The sequence below is a fragment of the Macrotis lagotis genome, chromosome 4 (genome assembly GCF_037893015.1).
Source record: "Macrotis lagotis isolate mMagLag1 chromosome 4, bilby.v1.9.chrom.fasta, whole genome shotgun sequence".
Classification (NCBI taxonomy): Eukaryota; Metazoa; Chordata; class Mammalia; order Peramelemorphia; family Peramelidae; genus Macrotis; species Macrotis lagotis.
In genome coordinates, this window is record NC_133661.1 from 9,436,827 (window position 1) to 9,454,205 (window position 17,379).

Below are 17,379 nucleotides of genomic sequence, written 5' to 3' on the forward strand. Positions count from 1 at the left end.
TAACATTCTGCACCCTGTGGCACAGTGTCCAGCAAATGCCAGGAAGACCCTGGGTCAGGGCCTCTCTGAACAGAATGACTGTGTGGCCGGGCAATCTCTCACTTCTTGGTGCTCTCAGGCCACTCTCTCAGATTGTAGGTTGTAGGGGGGAGTCCAGTAAAATCACAGGCCATTTCTGTGGCCTTTGCCTAATATCTACCATGGTTTTTTTTCTCTTTCTCACCTTTCCTTTGTCCTCTTTCTCATGTCTTATCACTTAATCCTTCAGTACTTTCAGGCCAGATTTTGTGTTTCAGTATTTAGTCTAGTCCAGCTGGTCTTCAGTCTGCCCACTTGAGATATTAGAGTACATTCTGCTGTCAGAGAATCAAGAGAGATCACTCTGGAAATAGAGTGATTTTTTTTCCCCTTTGCTTTGTTATTTTTCATCTACATGTGCTCTTGCAAGCATCTACCCTATCCAGAACCATTCCACTGGAGGCCGAGAAGCACTCCGCATTTATTCGGGGCAGTGAATCCCACAAGACAGAACAAAGTGGGGGAGGTGGAGCCAAGATGGCGACGAGAGGATCCTGTCTTAGGTGCTCTCTCATAAAACTTCGAAACTAAGGAATCTAACTAAATTTTCGAGAGACAGAACCCTCAGAGGGGACCCAGTGAGGCAGTTCTCCCACTCAAGGTAACCTGGAAAATAGCAGAAAGGCTCTGTTCCCCGGGGTTGGAGGGGCAGCTCACCAGAGCAAAAGAACTTCAGCCTCCCGGAGGCAGTCCCAAGGCACTGGGAGCCCCGGCTCACAACAGTGGGGGAGTTTCCTGACCTAGGCCCCGGGCAGCATGCAGCACAACCTGGGGGAACAGTGGGGGGGGAACTTCTGCCAGAGAGAGCACATGAAGTCCAGCCCTCAGGGCACACAGCCAGTAGCATGGCCAAGGCAGTCCAGATACAGGAAACAGAAGCAGGTGGAGAAGGTAAGCAAGAGCCCCTAGGGCATGAGCCTATTGAACCTAGGGAGGGGAATGAAGAGAGAGACTGCCTAGCTCTGTCCTCTGCCCCTGGAACAGGACTCTGGGGTTCTGACCACATTTAGATCCTAATCTCAGTCTAGGCCCCCCATAGAACAGCAGCCCCCCCCATCAGCCCCATGGCAGAGGGGGGCACATAATGCTCATTCACAGACTAGGAGGGAGGACAGAGCCTCACACACTGAGACCTGTGTGGGAGTGTCTGAAAAGCTCAGGAAGCACCTCAAAACCAGGCTCAGGCTGGGAAAATGAGCAAGCAGAGAAAAAACAGGAACACCATTGAGAAATATTTTGCCTGTGAGCCCAAGAAGCATCAAAACACTCAGTCTGAAGATGAGGAAGCACAAGCTCCTGCATCTAAAGACTCCAAGAAAAACAGAAATTGGGCTCAGGCTATGACAGAGCTCAAAAAAGACTTTGAAAATCAAATAAGGGAGTTAGAGGAAAAATATGAAAATGAAGTCAGCAGCCTAGTCAAGGAAATACCAAAAAAAATGCTGAAGAAAATAGCATGCTAAAAACCAGCTTAGGTCAAATGGATAAAACAGTTCAAAAAGTTATCCAGGAGAAGAGTGCTTTAAAAAGCAGAATTGGCCAGATGGAAAAAGAGATAAGAAAGCTCTCTGAGGAAAATAAATCCTTCAGACAAAGAATAGAACTCAGGGAGATTGATGAATTTATGAGAAATCAGGACTGAATACTTAAGACCAAAAGAATGAAAAATTAGAAGAAAATGTGAAACATCTCATTGAAAAAAACAAAAGAATTACTACAGGAAAATTGCCCTGATATTCTAGAAGTAGAGGGCAAAATAGAAATGGAGAGAACCCACCAATCCCCCTGAGAAAGAGAGCCCAAAAAACCAACCCCTAGGAATATTATAGCCAAGTTCCAGAACTCCCAAGTCAAAGAAAAAATAAAGGAGAGGGGGAATAGGCCAAGATATTTCATATAATAAGATATTTCCTTATTAAAATGAGCTGTTGCAATGATAGAGAAGGGGGAAAGATAAGGGGGAATGAGGGAACCTTTGCTCTCATTAGAGGTGGCTACAAGAGGAAACAGCATATATACTCAATGGGGTATAGACATCTGGAGTAAGAAGTGGGGGACAGGGGGATGTGAGTGATGGAGGAGAGGATGGGCCATGGGGAAAGAGTGGTCAGATATAACACATTTTCTTTTTTACTTCTTGCAAGGGGCTGGGATTGGATGGCCTGTCCGGGACCATAGGGCCAGGTGGATGCTGGGCCTAAGGGGTGGGGGTGGGGGGCTCGGGCCCTCTTGGCCCCAGGGCCAGGGATCTGTCTGCTGCGCCACTCAGCGACCCTACAGCAGAGTCAGAGTGAAAGGAGAGAGAAAATATAGTACATGATAGTGGAGAAATACCAAAGGAGGGAGCTGTGATCAGCAATGGCAATGGTAGAAAAATATGGAATTAACTTTTGTGATGGACTTACCATAAAGAATGTGATCCACCCGCGACAGAGTTGGTGGTGTTGGAACACAGACTGAAGCACATTTTTATTATTATTATTATTATTATTATTATTATTATTATTATTATTATTATTATTATTATTTGGGGGGATGCAGGGCAAGTGGGGCTGGGTGGCCTGCCTGGGGCCACATAGCAGGATGATCGTTGGGTATCTGAGGCCGGATTTGGACCCGGGTGCTCCTGGCTCAAGGGCCAGTGCTCTGTCCGCCACCCAGCTGCCCCTACTATTATTACTATTTTATTTTATTTTGGGTCTTTTTTATCTTTTTTTGTTTTATGCAGGGCAATGGGGTTGGGGTGGCTTACATGTCACACAGCTGGGTGATTGTTGGGTGTATGGGGCTGGATGTGGGCTCCGGTGCTGGTTCTCCGTCCACTGGGCCACCTGGCCATACCTACGATTATTACTATTTTTTTTATTTTAATTTTTTCTCTCCCCTTTATCACTCAAGCAAGTCTATATTTTTGGGGGGAGGGGGTATTTTGTTTACTCTTAAACAGGAATATTTTATTAATATATAAAAAAATTTGTACAAAATGAGAATAAATATTAAATAAATAAAATTAAATTATATATATATGACAAAGTGGCCCAGACCATACCCTGAAGGAGGTTCAATGTATCCAGAAATGTAGATCCAAGATAATTTGAGAGAAGGAGAGACAACACTAGAAACATAGGTAGGGATGTTTCACCTGGGTCAAGAAACCTGAGCTGAGCTGAGCTGAGCCTGAAAGGAGGCTCAAGATTCTAAGACAAGGGAGAAAATTCCAGGTCTAGGCAAAGGCACCAAGGAGGGAAAAGGACTGCCAAATTCAGAGAGCAGCAGGAAAGGAGCCATGAAGGGAGGGAGATGGGGGCCAGATTCTTAAGGCTTTTTTTAGATGCTGAGCTGCAGCTTGTATTCATTCTAAACCAGGGGTCCTTAACCTGGAGTCTGTGAAATTTGTTTGGTTTGGCTTTTTTTTTTTAATATTTTGCTAACCATGTCAATTAATTTTTAGTTTCCTTGCTACAGTTCTTGGCAATGGCAAGTGTGTAAGATAAATTATTTAGTCCTAATTATTTTAATTCATGCATTTAAAAGCCTGTTTCTGAGAAGAATTCCTCAGATTTCACCAGACAGCAAGGGAGAGCAGTGGTCCACAAAGGGTTAAAGACCTTCTGTCCTAGGGATTATATGAAGTGTGGAACTTGGACAGCAGAACTATATGCTCTTCCTGGGGCTTTAGAAAGATTAATTTGGCAACTTAGTTTGAGATTTCAGTTCACCCTGAACACCTCCAGAACTTTCACATAGTATCTAGCCCTGTTCCATCTGCTTATCGTCAGAAAGTCTTGAATCCAGTTGTAAAACTGTACTTTTTCCCCAAACCAATTTGCCTTTGTTAGGTTTGGGTCCCTGTCTACCAAAATCTATTATCAATTAACTATTCCCCCTGACTTTGTCTATCTACCAGTATGTTAGACATACAAGGTCCTCCAGCTTGTTGGCTAGTAGACAAGAATTGTGACTTCTTACAGTGAAAATAGTATTTAGAGATGGTTTATCTCTCTATGTGTAATTCTGAATACTCTCTACCTGTTTTCCTCCATCATTTATTTGGTTTCTGCTAAAGTCAGATAGAGCCATCTAGGATTGAGACCATTTTGATTTTTCTTTTTATTATGAGTTCCATAGCCAAAGAATAACCAGAGTACACATCTCTGTAAGTAACCAAATTTGAAGTTAAATCATCTCCTTTGATCCTTATAACACTCCCACAAGGCAGATGATGGTGATGATGGTAACTTCTAGCCTGGCCACATTGCTCTCCAGTGATATCCTTCATACTACTTCTCCAGTGCAATTCTTTAGACTTATTTGAGTTACACAGGCTGAAATACTGTTAGCTTTTTGCTTGTTCTATTATACTATTGACTTGTTGAGTTTGAAGTGCCCAAATGTTTTAAAGAGGAGCTTCAATCTTGGCTTACCTTCACCATCTTGAATTTTGCTAATAGATAGTATAGATAATAGATAAACTGTATCTACTAATCTAATGATGCTGTCCAAAAGAATTAATTGTAGTTACTCTAATTTGTGATGTCTTTCTCAAATTCCAAGACTGTGGCATTCTCCAGCAACAAAAGTACTTGTTTCTCCCCCCATTGATCTTTTGTTTTGTTTTGTTTTTTAGGTATTTGCAAGGCAAATGGAGTTAAGTGGTTTGCCCAAGGCCACACAGCTAGGTCATTATTAAGTGTCTGAGGTCGGATTTGAACTCAGGTCCTCCTGACTCCAGGACGGGTGCTCTATCCACTACACCACCTAGCCGCCCCCTTCCATTGATCTTCACTCTAGTGTAATCTCCCACTAGTTCCTTTCTGTTCCTAGATTTCTTTACATGACTATAGGAATTCTTTAAAAAAAAATCTAGCAAGATCTTTATTATTGCAGAAATAAGCACATCATGTCTCTCCAATGGATAGACTTGCTATTTCTGGACAGCATTTTACCAGAAATAGTAATTACATAATTACAATAATTTTACAGACTCAATTTCATTCATTAAATTTCCAAAATTAATTTATTTCATGTGGTGAATTTGCAAATACCTACTTAATATATGGTTCTAATCAATACAACTCCTTTCTATTGGATTTCATTTCAATAAGCCATCCCCAGGCAGAGCGCTGCTCTCCATGAACTTCATTCCACTCATCTCAAAGTTAAGAGATAACTTAGATGTCAAAACTTGCTTCTTTATATTAGGACCTTTAGTTTATCATGCTAGACTTGTGTCTTTGTCTATAAATGTCTAAGAACTTGAGTTTTGGACAGCTAGGTGGTGCAGTGGATAGAACACTGACCCTAGAGTCAAGAGAACCTGAGTTCAAAATCTGACCTCAGACACTTAATAAGTACCTAGCTGTGTGACCTTGGGCAAGTCACTTAACTCATTGCCTTGCAAAAAAAACCATGTATGTGTATATATATATATGTATATATATATATGTGTGTATATATATATAAAGACAGAGAGAGAGAGAGAGAAAGCATTCAAAAACTTGAGTTTGTGCTCCTTTCTCCTTTATTGGATTTTTTTTCCCACTTCAGTGAATTTGTGGGCATCTCTACTGATATTCTTCATCCTCTCATACACTACAGCTCCCTTCTTTGGAGTCTGGTTTCATGATTATTCAATGATAGTTTTCTTCCTCCTCCCTTCTGCCTTTTCTAGTTAAAAACCTCTTTGCTTAGATTTGCAAAAACATTCTTACTGTCCCTTATTAGGTGCCCTGCATTCCTGACCATTCATTCCCATATTTAAAAAAATAAAAACAAGGGGGCAGCTAGGTGGTGTAGTGGATAAAGCACTGGCCTTGGAGTCAGGAGTACCTGGGTTCAAATCCGGTCTCAGACACTTAATAATTGCCTAGCCGTGTGGCCTTGGGCAAGCCACTTAACCCCATTTGCCTTGCAAAAAAAACAAAAAACTGAGTTTTTTATTACTAGTATAGATCTTTCTCAGTCAGTTATTCACTCAGCAATTTACCTTCAACAGATAACAGGAATGAAAAAATTTCCTGTTTCTATTTCTGCAGTGCCTTGCCAGAGACTTTGTAACTTTAGCCAGGCTTTCTTGAGTCATTGGGACAGTATTCCTTGATAATATGTGAATCACTAAGAATGAAAAACAATCGAAGAACATTTCATATCTCCTTCCTATTTTTCCCTTTGTGATTTCCTTCCATCTTTGGCTTATTATGTACTCAGTTGTTTTCATTAGACAGTGAGCTCCTTGAGAACCAGAGACTATTTTTGTCTATCTTTGTGTCCCTGGCATAGGTGTGAACTAAGAAAGATGAGGGAGCTGTAGCAGGGGGACTTCAGTCTTCTCATTTGAAAGGGAAGTGAAACCTCCTCTGCTAGGAGCCTGGAAGAAACAGTGAAGAAATTTTGAAACAGTTGCTGGATGCAATGTTATGTAGACTCTGTTGGAAATACTATCTAACACTGGTGGCCTAGTTAAGATTTGATAACATGAATTTGAAGGACACAGTCACTTCATTTTCTTCACAGGCAGCTAGATGGAAAAGTGGATATAGAGTATTGGTCGGGAAGACCTGAGTTCAAATCCAGTCTCAGACACTTGCTAACTTTATGACCCTGAGCAAGTCTCTTAACTTTTCTTTCAGTTTCCTTTCCTGTATGAAAGATGGGAATAATCTTAGCATCCACCTCTTTGAGTTGTTGTGAAAATCAAATGAGATAATATTTAAAAAATTAATTATCTATTTGTAAAACAAAGACTTATCGTAAGCTGCAGGTGGACCTGCCTCTTCAAGCCTCTAGCCTCTTTCCACTCCTAGTCATCTTGCATTGTCATTAAAATGATTTTTCTAAAGCATGAGTCTGACCCTGTCACTGTTCTGCTAGTGGTCCCAGTGGCCTCCCAGAATCCAAACCAAAATGCTCTGTTTGTCATGCAAAGCTCTTCATAGCCTGACTTCCTTCTCATACTTTACTCCATCCTCCACATGCTCTTTGATCCAGTGACCTGCACCATCTCTGGGTCCTGAGCCAGCCTCGGCTTTCCACTGACCTCCCTGGCTTCCTTCAAGTCCTGACTAAATCCCCATTCCCGGCCCCTCTTCATTCCAGGTCTTCCCTCTATTAATGATTTTCTGTTGATCCTAGGTATGGCTTTTTTTATGCATATTTGTTTGCATGTTGTTTCCCCTATTAGATCATAAGTTCTTTGAAGGCAAGCTTTAGGGTTCAGTACAGTACTTAGCACACAGGACATACTGAATTAATGTAGATTTATTGATTGATGATGTTCTTTGCAGCAATTATTTTTATTGTTGTTATTATTATCATTACAGTGATAATGGAGAAGGCAGATACTACAAATATTGATTGGAGGATTAGCAGTGCTTGGATTGATTAGGACAAGAAGTGGAGTGTGACTCAAGAGCAGAGTACTCTGAGGTGTTGGAACTGGTTCTCTGGTCAAGAGGAGGAAGGGAGAGCAGTGGTGATGGACCAGGAAGGTTGGAGGGACCAGAGGTCCCTGGAAAAGCAGAGAAGCAGTTTGGAAGAAGAGGGCGGTGGAGGGCAGCAGGTTGGGATCAGAGGGCAGTTTAGGAGCCTGGGATCAGAGTCCCTGCAGGACCAGAGGAGGGCAAGGTTGAAGGGGGATTGCAAGCCTAAGTGATGTGACTTGGGGAACCTCAGCACTCCCAGGGACAGAAGTGGAGATCAGCATCTACATTCCCAGCAAAACTTGGAAACTCCTAGGTCCCAGCAGCAAGGCCTGCCCAAGTGGAAGGAACTGTAGAGGGCTTGACAGCAGGGGCGGGATCTACCAGACAGTGTTATCCTTCCTCTGAGGCCCCTCTTAGGGTGTGGGGAGCACCTGAGAGGGTAGTGGGCGCTGTGTTGGCTTTTGGAGAGAGCCAGGGGTTCGGGAGGAAGAGGGCAGAGTGCAGGGGGGAGGAGAGAAGTCAGGAAAGTGGCTCCAGACATCAGGAGGCCTAGACAGCCCGGAACCATGGAGGTGAGTGAGGAGCAGTCCCAGAGAAGGCCGGTGGCGCCCAGGGCAGGGATGGCAGGTGGGGGAGGCTGCCTGGCCACCCAGAGCCAGTGGAATAGTGTCTCCAGAGAGCCCGGGAGCTGCCTCTGGAGCCTGGGGCAGGCCCGCAGCCAGGGAGAGTGGCTCCGTCCGGAGCAGCCGGACCGGACGGCCGGACGGACAGCCAGCGGAGAAGTGGAAACGAGATGGGAAAGGAAGCCGCGGCAGAGTGGCACCGGCACTCGGTGTGGGGGCACTGCCAGGACCCCGCGCCTCGGCATACTCCAAGGGAGCGCGAGCCCCTCCCCTTCCAGCCTCAGCCCCCGGTCACCGTCACGGTCACGGTCACTGGCGTGGCAGGTTGTCAAGGAGGGTGGGGGGTGGGCCCCGGGAGGAGGCCACGGCCGTGGCGGGCACGGGGAGAGGATGCGCGGACTTCAGCCTGGGAGGACCTGGGTTCGGATCCCGGCGCTGCGGGGCAGTGGGCAGGGCGAGGCCGTTGCCCTGGCCTCCAGCCTTCGCTTTTGCCCCAGGTGGGCCGGGGCATAAATCAGGCTGGCGTGCCCTGGGGTAGGCGCTGGTGCCAGGGGGAGAGCGGCGGGAGGATGGAGGGGGGCTGGGGGCACCCCCGGGGCGGGCGGAGGGGGAGGAGTGGCAGAGGCCCCCCCAAACCCAGGCCACATGCCCCGCCTTTGGAAATTCCAGGTCCCGGCAGTGAGTCCAGAAGGTTCTCGGCCGTGCGGCCCAGCGGAGGTGAGTGCCGGCCCAGGGACCCTCAGTGGGGGGCGGGGAGGCGCCCCCTCCCCATGAGCTGGCATGGCAGGCCGCCCCGGGCCGGCAGACTCCCCGGACTGGAGCGACAGCGAGGCCCCAAGCGAGGACCCGAGCCCCGGCCGCGGCCTGGAGCTGAACCCCTTCGACGGGCTGCCCTTCTCCTCGCGCTACTACGGGCTGCTGCGGGCACGGGAGCGGCTGCCCGTGTGGAGGGAGAGGTTCCCCTTCATGGAGGGCCTGACTCAAAGCCAGGTGGTGCTGGTGGCCGGCGAGGCCAAGTGCGGCAAGAGCTCGCAGGTAGGGGGGCCCGGGGAGGGGGCAGCGGAGGCAAGGCCCCTTTGGCCCTGACCCCCATGGGCCCAGGCCTCTGCTACTGGTCTCCGGCCTCCCCTTGCACCTGCTGCCAGATCCAGGCCTGTTTGATATTTTGGTGATCCCATCCTTGTACTTCTCAAAGGCCTGGACGGCTGGAATTCTGCAGTGGGACTCTCAAGGCCTGGCCCCACCCCAGTGACCAGGAGCCAAACTGGAGCCCTTGCTCTTCTAAGATCACCCTTCCAGTTGTTCTGTTCCTTCTGCCAATTGAAATCTTGCTCATTTTTAAAGGTTCCGGTCAAATGCCACCTCTTGCTCCTGCAGTCTTCCAAAACCCCTTCCTCATTTGGCCGGTGGAAGAAGCTAAGCTTCCGTTTTCCTAGCACTTTGTTTATGGCTCCCCACTCACTTCCAGCAGTCAGAGCAGTCAAGACCCAGGAAGGCCCAGGCACAGGCCGGGAACCGTGTTGAGCCCCTGGCTTAGCGTTTTCAGTCTGCAACTAGACAACATGCAGACGGCTAAATAAAAAACAAATTATATACCAGGATAAATAGGGAATCATTAACAGAGGTCCTAGAATCTGTAGGGGCTGGGGAAAGGTTCCAGTCAAAGAACTGGGCCTTAAAGGAAGCTAGCAAAATCAGTACTTGTAGTACACCAGGGAAAGTATTCCAGGTCCAGGGATGGCCAGAAAAAGTGCCCAGAGCCAAGAGATAGAGGCTATTATTCTTGGAACAAGCAGGAGGCTAGAGTCACTGGATGAAAGAGTGTATTGTCAGAAGAAGGTAGAGGAAGACTGGAAAAGTAAGAAGAAGCTAAGTTATGAACGACTTGGAACACTGAAGTATTTTATATTGATCTTGAAGATAATGGCACCAAAGTTTAGGAAGCAAGGGTGGGGTGACATGATCAGATCTATTTTAGGAAAATCACTATAGGCTGAACAGAGAATGTGCTGGAGAGAGACGTGAGGTAATGAGGAGATGCCACCAAAGTGGTGACAGTGTCAGAGGAGAGGAGGGACTCTTTTCAGAAGATAATGAAAAGGTGATTCCCCAGATCTTGGCAACAGCTTGGCTATGTGGGTTGAGAGAGAGCCTGAGGAATCTAGGATGATTCACAGGGTTTTTTGACCTCCATGGATAAAGATACTTGGTTTTGTGTACCTGCCTTGTTCCTCTGTAACAGATTCTATAGAAAGAAGCACTCTGTCTTATGCTTCCTCATAAATTATTCAATACCCACTATGATATCTTAAAAGAAAAAGATACTGAATAAAAATTCTAGTTTGAATAAATACTGAATGTATTCCATTTGAAGCTGGAACTTTTGCCAGCTGTGGAAATCCAAGAATGTCTCTATATACATATTTCAGTGAAACTACTCGCTGAGAAAGCTAATATTGATAGGCCTCAGGTCTTCTTTTTAAAAAAATTAACTTTAAAAAATCAAATTAACTAATCAAATTTTTTTAAGATTTTTATTTTTTAAAAGCTCCTGAATTAATTAATTGATTGATTGATGGGGGGTTTTGCTTTCAATTTTGCTAATGTCTTCTTTGATTTTCAGAATCTCCAAATTGATATTTAATTGAGAGAGGAAAGTTCTAATTTGTTAGGTTTCTAGTGTTATTTTTTTAGTTGCTTGCTCAATGAGCCACACTTTATTTCACTCACTTTTATAATTTTGCTGTCTCTCCCAGTAACTCATTTAACCTTATCTTTATGTGTTTAGATGCTATAATATATGTGTTTGTATTATTACTGTTAATTCATTGTTTTTGATTCTTCTCATCTAACTATAGTTTATTCTTTATGTCATTGGTCTGGTAATTAGGAAGATTGGAGTTCAAATCCAACCTCATACCCTTCCTAGCTTTGTGATCCTGAGCCAGTCATTTAACTTCTCTCAGCCTTAGTTTCTTCAAATGTAAAATGAGGATATATTTATACAAACCATGAGTCAAGTGCATAATTAATATCTGTTCCCTTTCCTTATTCCCTCTTTTAATTGCATCTGCTATTTTTCGATGGCTAAGTTCATGTACATATTCACCTGCTCTTCTCTCCAGTTAGTTTTATTTTACTTTGGCTTCTCTTTGTTTCCTGCTCCCCTTTTGAAGGAGGATTGAGACTAATTCCTCCCTAAACCTACTTTCCCTCTAATTCTTTTTTTTCCCTCCTGTTTCCCAATTGCATTTAATCTGTTTCTTATGCAACTCTGAGTGGAGGTTTTCTCTCCTCCTAGAACCAGTTCAAATGAGAGTGAGGTTCGATTGTCACTAACTCCTTTCTACCCTTCCCTTCTTGTTTGGATAAATTTTTACTTGTGTACCCCAATTAAGTGTACCATTTTTTTCATCTTTCTTATTCCTCTTCTTCCTTCCCATTCTTCTTTTAAGGTCTTCATAGCATAATCGATCCACTCACAGACCCTCTGATCCGTCTCCCAGAAGTGATCCTTGATAATAATAGAATTCTTAGGGGATGCATGTATCATTTCCTCATATTTGAATATAAACAGTTTATCCTTGTTCAGTCCCTTATGGTTGCTTACTCATAGTGACCTTTTTATTTTTCCCTTCTGGATTTTTTATTTAAGTTTCTACTCAGCTTGCTTAGAAGTCCCCCATTTCATTAAAGATCCATTTTCCCCCTCTAGGATTCTACTTCGTTTTGCTGGGTAAGTTATTCTTGGCTGTAAGCCTGTATTCTTTGCAGCATAGTGAATAGAGCATCCTTAACTCAGCAAGTTCTGAGTTTGGATCTCAGACCTTTACTAGCTGTATACCTCTGGGCAAGTCACTTAACCTCTTTACCTCAGTTTCTTCAACTATAAAATGGAATTAATAGCACTTACCTCTCAGGGTTGTTGTGAGATAATGTATGGTGCCTGGATCATTGTGGGCACATTTTATACCTAGATAGAGATTATATGTATATACATATTCCGTCTCTTTCTCCCCTGCCCCCATCTGGAGTATTATTCCAAACTCTCATTTATAGCAATAGATGCTAATTCTTATGTGATTTTGATTGACTTCTCTATGCTTGGATTCTTTAATCCAGAAACTTCGGATTTTAGCTGTATTTCTAGGAGTTTCACTGTGAGTCTTTCAGGGGACTGATGTATTCTTCCTATTTCTGATTAGCCCTCTGACACTAAGAGATGTGGACAGTTTCCTTTTCTGATTTCTTGAAATCTGATCTTTAGGATCTTTTTTGATAAATAGCTAGTCCAGATAATCTAATGATTCTTAAAATTTTCTCTCTTCATCTATTTTCCAGATTGGTTTGTTGTTTTGTTTGATTTTTTTTCTGTGAGAGAGCTTATATTTTCTTCTATTTTTTTTTCAATCTTTTGCCCTTGTTCTAATAGACCTTATTTCCTGGTATCATTAGCTTTTATTTGGTTAATTCTAATTTTTAAGAGAGGTTTTTCTTTGTATAAGATTCTGAAACTCTTGTTTCAAGCTGTTAATTTTCTTTCCAAATCTTTTTTTCCCCATGGTTCTTAATTCTTTTCTAAAATTTTTTTTTATCTCATTTGTTTTTCAAATTATATTTGGCACTTTTCCTTTTTTAAGAAAGAAACTTCGGCTTTATCTCTTCCAGGACTTGTGTCCTTGCTTTGTTTTTCTTTGCGGCTTTGCTTATGGATAGGTTGAGTTATTCTCTCTCTCTGTTTTTGTTGTGTTTTTTTTTTTTTTTAGGTTTTTGCAAGGCAACCGGGGTTAAGTGGCTTGCCCGAGGCCACACAGCTAGGTAATTATTAAGTGTCTGAGACCGGATTTGAACCCAGGTACTCCTGACTCCAGGGCCGGTGCTTTATCCACTAGGCCACCTAGCCGCCCTGAGTTATTCTCTTCTTCTAGATTCTGAGCATCCCTGTTGCCAAAGCAGTTCTTTATTATAGAATTCCTTTCTATTGTAGATTGCTCATTCTTCTAGTCTACTTCCAAAGCCAGGCTCTGTGGGGAATATCTCAGCTGAACTCTTTTCCTCTTAGATTCTTTTACTGTTGTATTTGGGTCTTAAGTATTGTCTCATTCTAGGATCTTAGGAACATCGTGGGTTAAGGACCTGCCAGCTTTCATTGCTCCCAAGTGGGAACATCTAGCTCAAAATGTGGTCATTGCCTTCCTAGTCTGAGCTCTACAAGATCCTAACCTGGGTTGGGGTCAGTTCCACGCTTCTATTGTCTTGCCCCAATTGAAAATGCCAGTGGACAATTACCACTCAGCCAGACCAACTGAAAGGTTCTACTGGTACCACAGGGCAAGTTCAGCAACTTCCCTTTGTTCTGAGATTCCTGCCCTGGTTATTACCTAGAAGGCTCCAGACTGGACTGGAATATGGTGCTGAGATCTCCTTTTTTAGAGTCAGGGCTACCCAATTGCTGTTTGCTTCCGAACTCACTTCTGTTGCTCAGTCTACAACATAAGGCTGGTGACATTCCTCCCCTGGAACTCTACCCTTCAACACAGTCCTTTCTACAATCTTCCCTGCACCTTTGACCCAGAACTGCTAGTTGGTCATGGTCCTCTATTAGAGATCTGGGACCTCTTCTTGCCCTGATAGGCTGTATGAAAGCAGCTGGCACAGAATTTCCTATTGCCCCCAAAGTGACTGAAGGGGCAACCATGTCAACTCTTGTCACTGGCCTGCCCATTGGTTGGGGGGGTGGCTAGAGATGCCAGGAGCATTGCTAGCCAAAACCCCAGGTGTGCCTCTGACTCTCTGGTTGTGAAAGACCAGGAGGACAGCTGCCAGGCATCAAGGCGAAGGGCACCAGCTGCCTGACTCTTGGATAATGGTCAGGATTGTTTCAAGGATCCATTGAAGCAATGCCCCTTGTAATTCCAGAAATACCAAACTCTGACCATCTGAGCTTTGACTCCTGAGGCATCGATCATGGCCTGGAGCAGCAGGGCTGCCCCAAAGCTTCACTGTTCCAGGTGGTGGGGCAGATTTGCCAGGGCTCTCCCTGCCTTCAGTCTCATTCTCTCTTGTCCATCCTTCACAAAAATCATCGTCCGAGGGCAGTGGTCTGATGACCTCATCCCCATGCTGGGAACCTGCAGTGATTCCCTTTTGTCTTCTCTTGAAATCTCTTGTTGCTGTGTCACTCCGCCTGTGGTAGTGGGTGGAGAGGCAGTACTTGGCACACCACTGCGGCCCTTCCCTCCTCCCTCTGATGGAGGGCCAGAGAGAGGGGAGCATGAGGCTGGGTCTGCACTTTCCCCCCATTCCATTGTAAGCTCCTTGAGGACAGAGCTCAGTGATTGGCACTTCAAAGACTAAGTGACTGGAATTCAGGATCAAATGTAAATTCTTGGTCTATCCTGGAAGAGCCTCCCCAGGCTGCCTCCAGTGTGGTATCCCAGAACTCCCTTCAGCAGCCTCTACTTCCATGAGTGCAAGATCCCAAACTCGCACACTCCATCTCTGGGTCTGGGCAGCACAGGCTTTCCCAGGTGCCCGGCATCCCCTCCTTCCCTCTCCTCTCTCTTTCAAAACCCTCTGAAGCCTGCCCAGAACTCTCCACCTTTGACTGAGATCACCCTTGCCCCTACACTGCCTCACCCTGTTCCAGTGTGACTGCCTCCCATAGAGAGGAAGTTCCCTGTCTCCATACCCTCCCGGGGCCTTGTTTTTCACAGGATCCTGACCCATAGTGATAGAACTGAACAGGTGGAGGAGCCCAGGGAACTTGTCTGCCCTCTCTCTGCCTCTCTCTGCACTGTCCCTGCAGAGTCGGACCCCTTGTTTCTGCAACATGCAGCTGGCAGGGACCTGTCCTGATAGAAAACAATCAACAGGGGCTCCCCTTGGCCTTCACTATGGCCTCTTTCCCCACCCTTGGTGGTCATTCAGAAATCTCTCTCCAGGCAGACATCGGTCTTGCTCCGTGTGTCCGAGTGGGTGGCCCCAGCAGTGGCTGAGGGCCACCTGGGGGCTGTTAAGTTGGGCCCACAGCCCCTTGGAGATCCTGCCCGTTTAATGCCAGGACAGCTGGGTGGTCCACCATCCCTGGCACTGTGGCTGCTGCTTCTGGACCCGCTTACCCAACCCCTGTTTGTCTCACAGTTGAGTTACATGGGTGACATGATGGCCCTGTGTCCTGTCCCCCAGGTGCCACAGTGGTGTGCTGAGTACTGCCTCTCCACCCGCTACCAGCATGGGGGTGTGGTGTGTACGCAGGTGCACATGCAGAATGCGGTCCAGCTCGCCCTGCGTGTAGCAGATGAGATGGACGTGGTCCTGGGCCAGGAGGTTGGCTACATCATCCCTCTGGAGAACTGCTGCACCGGGGAAACCATCCTGAGGTTTGTGGACCTTGCTTTTTCTCCCTGGAGCTCACCACTGCTTCCACTGCTTCTGGTGTCAGGAACTCTGAGGCACACAGACACACACAGACACACACACACACACACACACACACACACACACACACATGTCCACATACACACGTGCACGCACGTGCTCCACCACTGTCTCACTAGGACCCTCAAAGCCAACCACAGATTCTTCTCTGAATCTCTGCCTGCTCCTTCCCATTCTCTCTTGGCCACTTGGAAAGCCTGTGGGTGACTGGATGATTGGGATGCCTCCTGGAGAGCCTTTCTGCCCTTGGTGTGTGGGGGCTGCCACAGACCACCTCCATACAGCCCGAGTCCATCCCCATGCTCAGAAGTGCTCCAAGGACCCCGGAGAGACCAGGGCAAGGCTGCTCGGCTAGGTTCCTCTGACTGCCTCACCCTCCTCTCTAGGGCTCCAGGATTGGTTTCTGCTTAAAATCCCCCTCATTGAACTTCATTTGGGGAGACAGATTGGGGTTTTGCTAGATCTTGTTTTCACCCCTTCAGCTGGGTCAGATTTAGGGCCAGGCCCTGGGAAGGGGGTACCCCGAGAACTTCCATTGGATTGGGGGACACCAGGCCCCAGCCGTAAGAAGCTAAAAATGGAAGGGGCAGCCTGAGTCCTCCTGGGGCTGCTGATCTGGGCCCCCCCATGATGAGATTCCCGCATTTACATCATCGAGGGCTGTCTGCAGAGAGAGCCACACAGAGATGTCTCTGTGTGTGTGTGTGTGTGTGTGTGTGTGTGTGTGTGTGTGTGTGGCAAGGCCCTGCTTTGGGGCCTGTAAAAGGAGGCTTAAGGTCACATGTCCTGAGATCCTTCCAAAGTTTAAAAAATTAAGACTGGAGGCCCTTCCACTCACCTGAACAACAGAAATGTCACCTTTTCGCCAAAAGCATGGTGGGCTTGGAGGTCCCTGGACCCGGGCTCCCAAGCTCCCTTGTGGTCCCTTTCAGCCCTGAGCCAGTGACCCCCCCCCAGGCTCAGATCAGCTCTGCAGCCAGTCACACTGACAGCACGTGTATGGGGCCTGACCAAAGACAGGACTTGGGGCAGCTCTGGAGAGCCTCCAGTTCTGGATGTCCCCCCCCCAATCCTGCCCAGGGCCTGGCCCCAAATCTGGCCCAGCTGATGGGCTGAAAGCAAGATCTATCACCAGTGTCAGAGATGGGCCTCAGGTGCAGGCCTTCCTTCCCAGCTCCCTGCACTGCTCTGGATGATGAGGACAGTGATCAGGAAGACCCAGGAGCTCCCCCATCCCAACTCTTGAGTCCCTCACAGCACCCCCAGGATTGCTATGGAGGGAGGGCAGAAAGGACAGGTGGGGCCAGAGGGGGAGGGCTTCTCACACCTTGCTTGGAGATGGTTGGGAGAAAGGTGTTGGTAACTAAGTCACTTGGTTTGATGTGCTAGGGAGGAGGGTGGGAAAGTCACATTGTGTCCTGCATTGCAAGAGGGAGCTTCCTCCTCTCCCCCTCCCAAGATTCCCTTTCTTTTAGAATACATAACTTAAAATTTCCCAGGTTTGCAACCTTAAGTTAATGGGGCTGACAGGTGAGCAGAGCAGGATGGTGGCTACAACTGCTTTTCTACTTGTCTGCTTGCCTGCTGGAGCCCAAGTGGCAGATTCTGCCTTGGCCCTTGCTCTGTGGCATTGCCAGCTGCCCCGCCTTGGTTTCTCCTGCCAGTCCACCGAGGAGCCTCCTCTCCAACGTGCAGATAATAGAGAACAGGGCAGAGGCTTTGGAGGTTGCCAGATGTGAATAATTGAGAAGACAGTTAAATTAGAAGACAAAATCAAAATGGTTATTTGTTGATTAAGAAGATCAATGAAACAAAGT

At 46.3% G+C, this 17,379-nt stretch overlaps 1 protein-coding gene across 3 annotated transcripts in view; it reads left to right on the plus strand.

Moving 5' to 3' along the window:
- The window catches only part of DHX32 (DEAH-box helicase 32 (putative)), a 57,743-nt gene that overhangs the window by 14,883 nt on the left and 25,481 nt on the right, over positions 1-17,379 (plus strand). For 2 of the 3 annotated variants that reach the window (XM_074232194.1, XM_074232195.1), the window contains exons 2-3: positions 8,792-9,157; positions 15,311-15,504. In XM_074232194.1, coding sequence (XP_074088295.1) covers positions 8,903-9,157; positions 15,311-15,504 — 449 coding nt within the window. In that variant the 5' untranslated portion in view covers positions 8,792-8,902. The remainder of the gene's footprint in view (positions 1-8,791; positions 9,158-15,310; positions 15,505-17,379) is intronic. The other variant, XM_074232196.1, reaches the window with a different exon arrangement.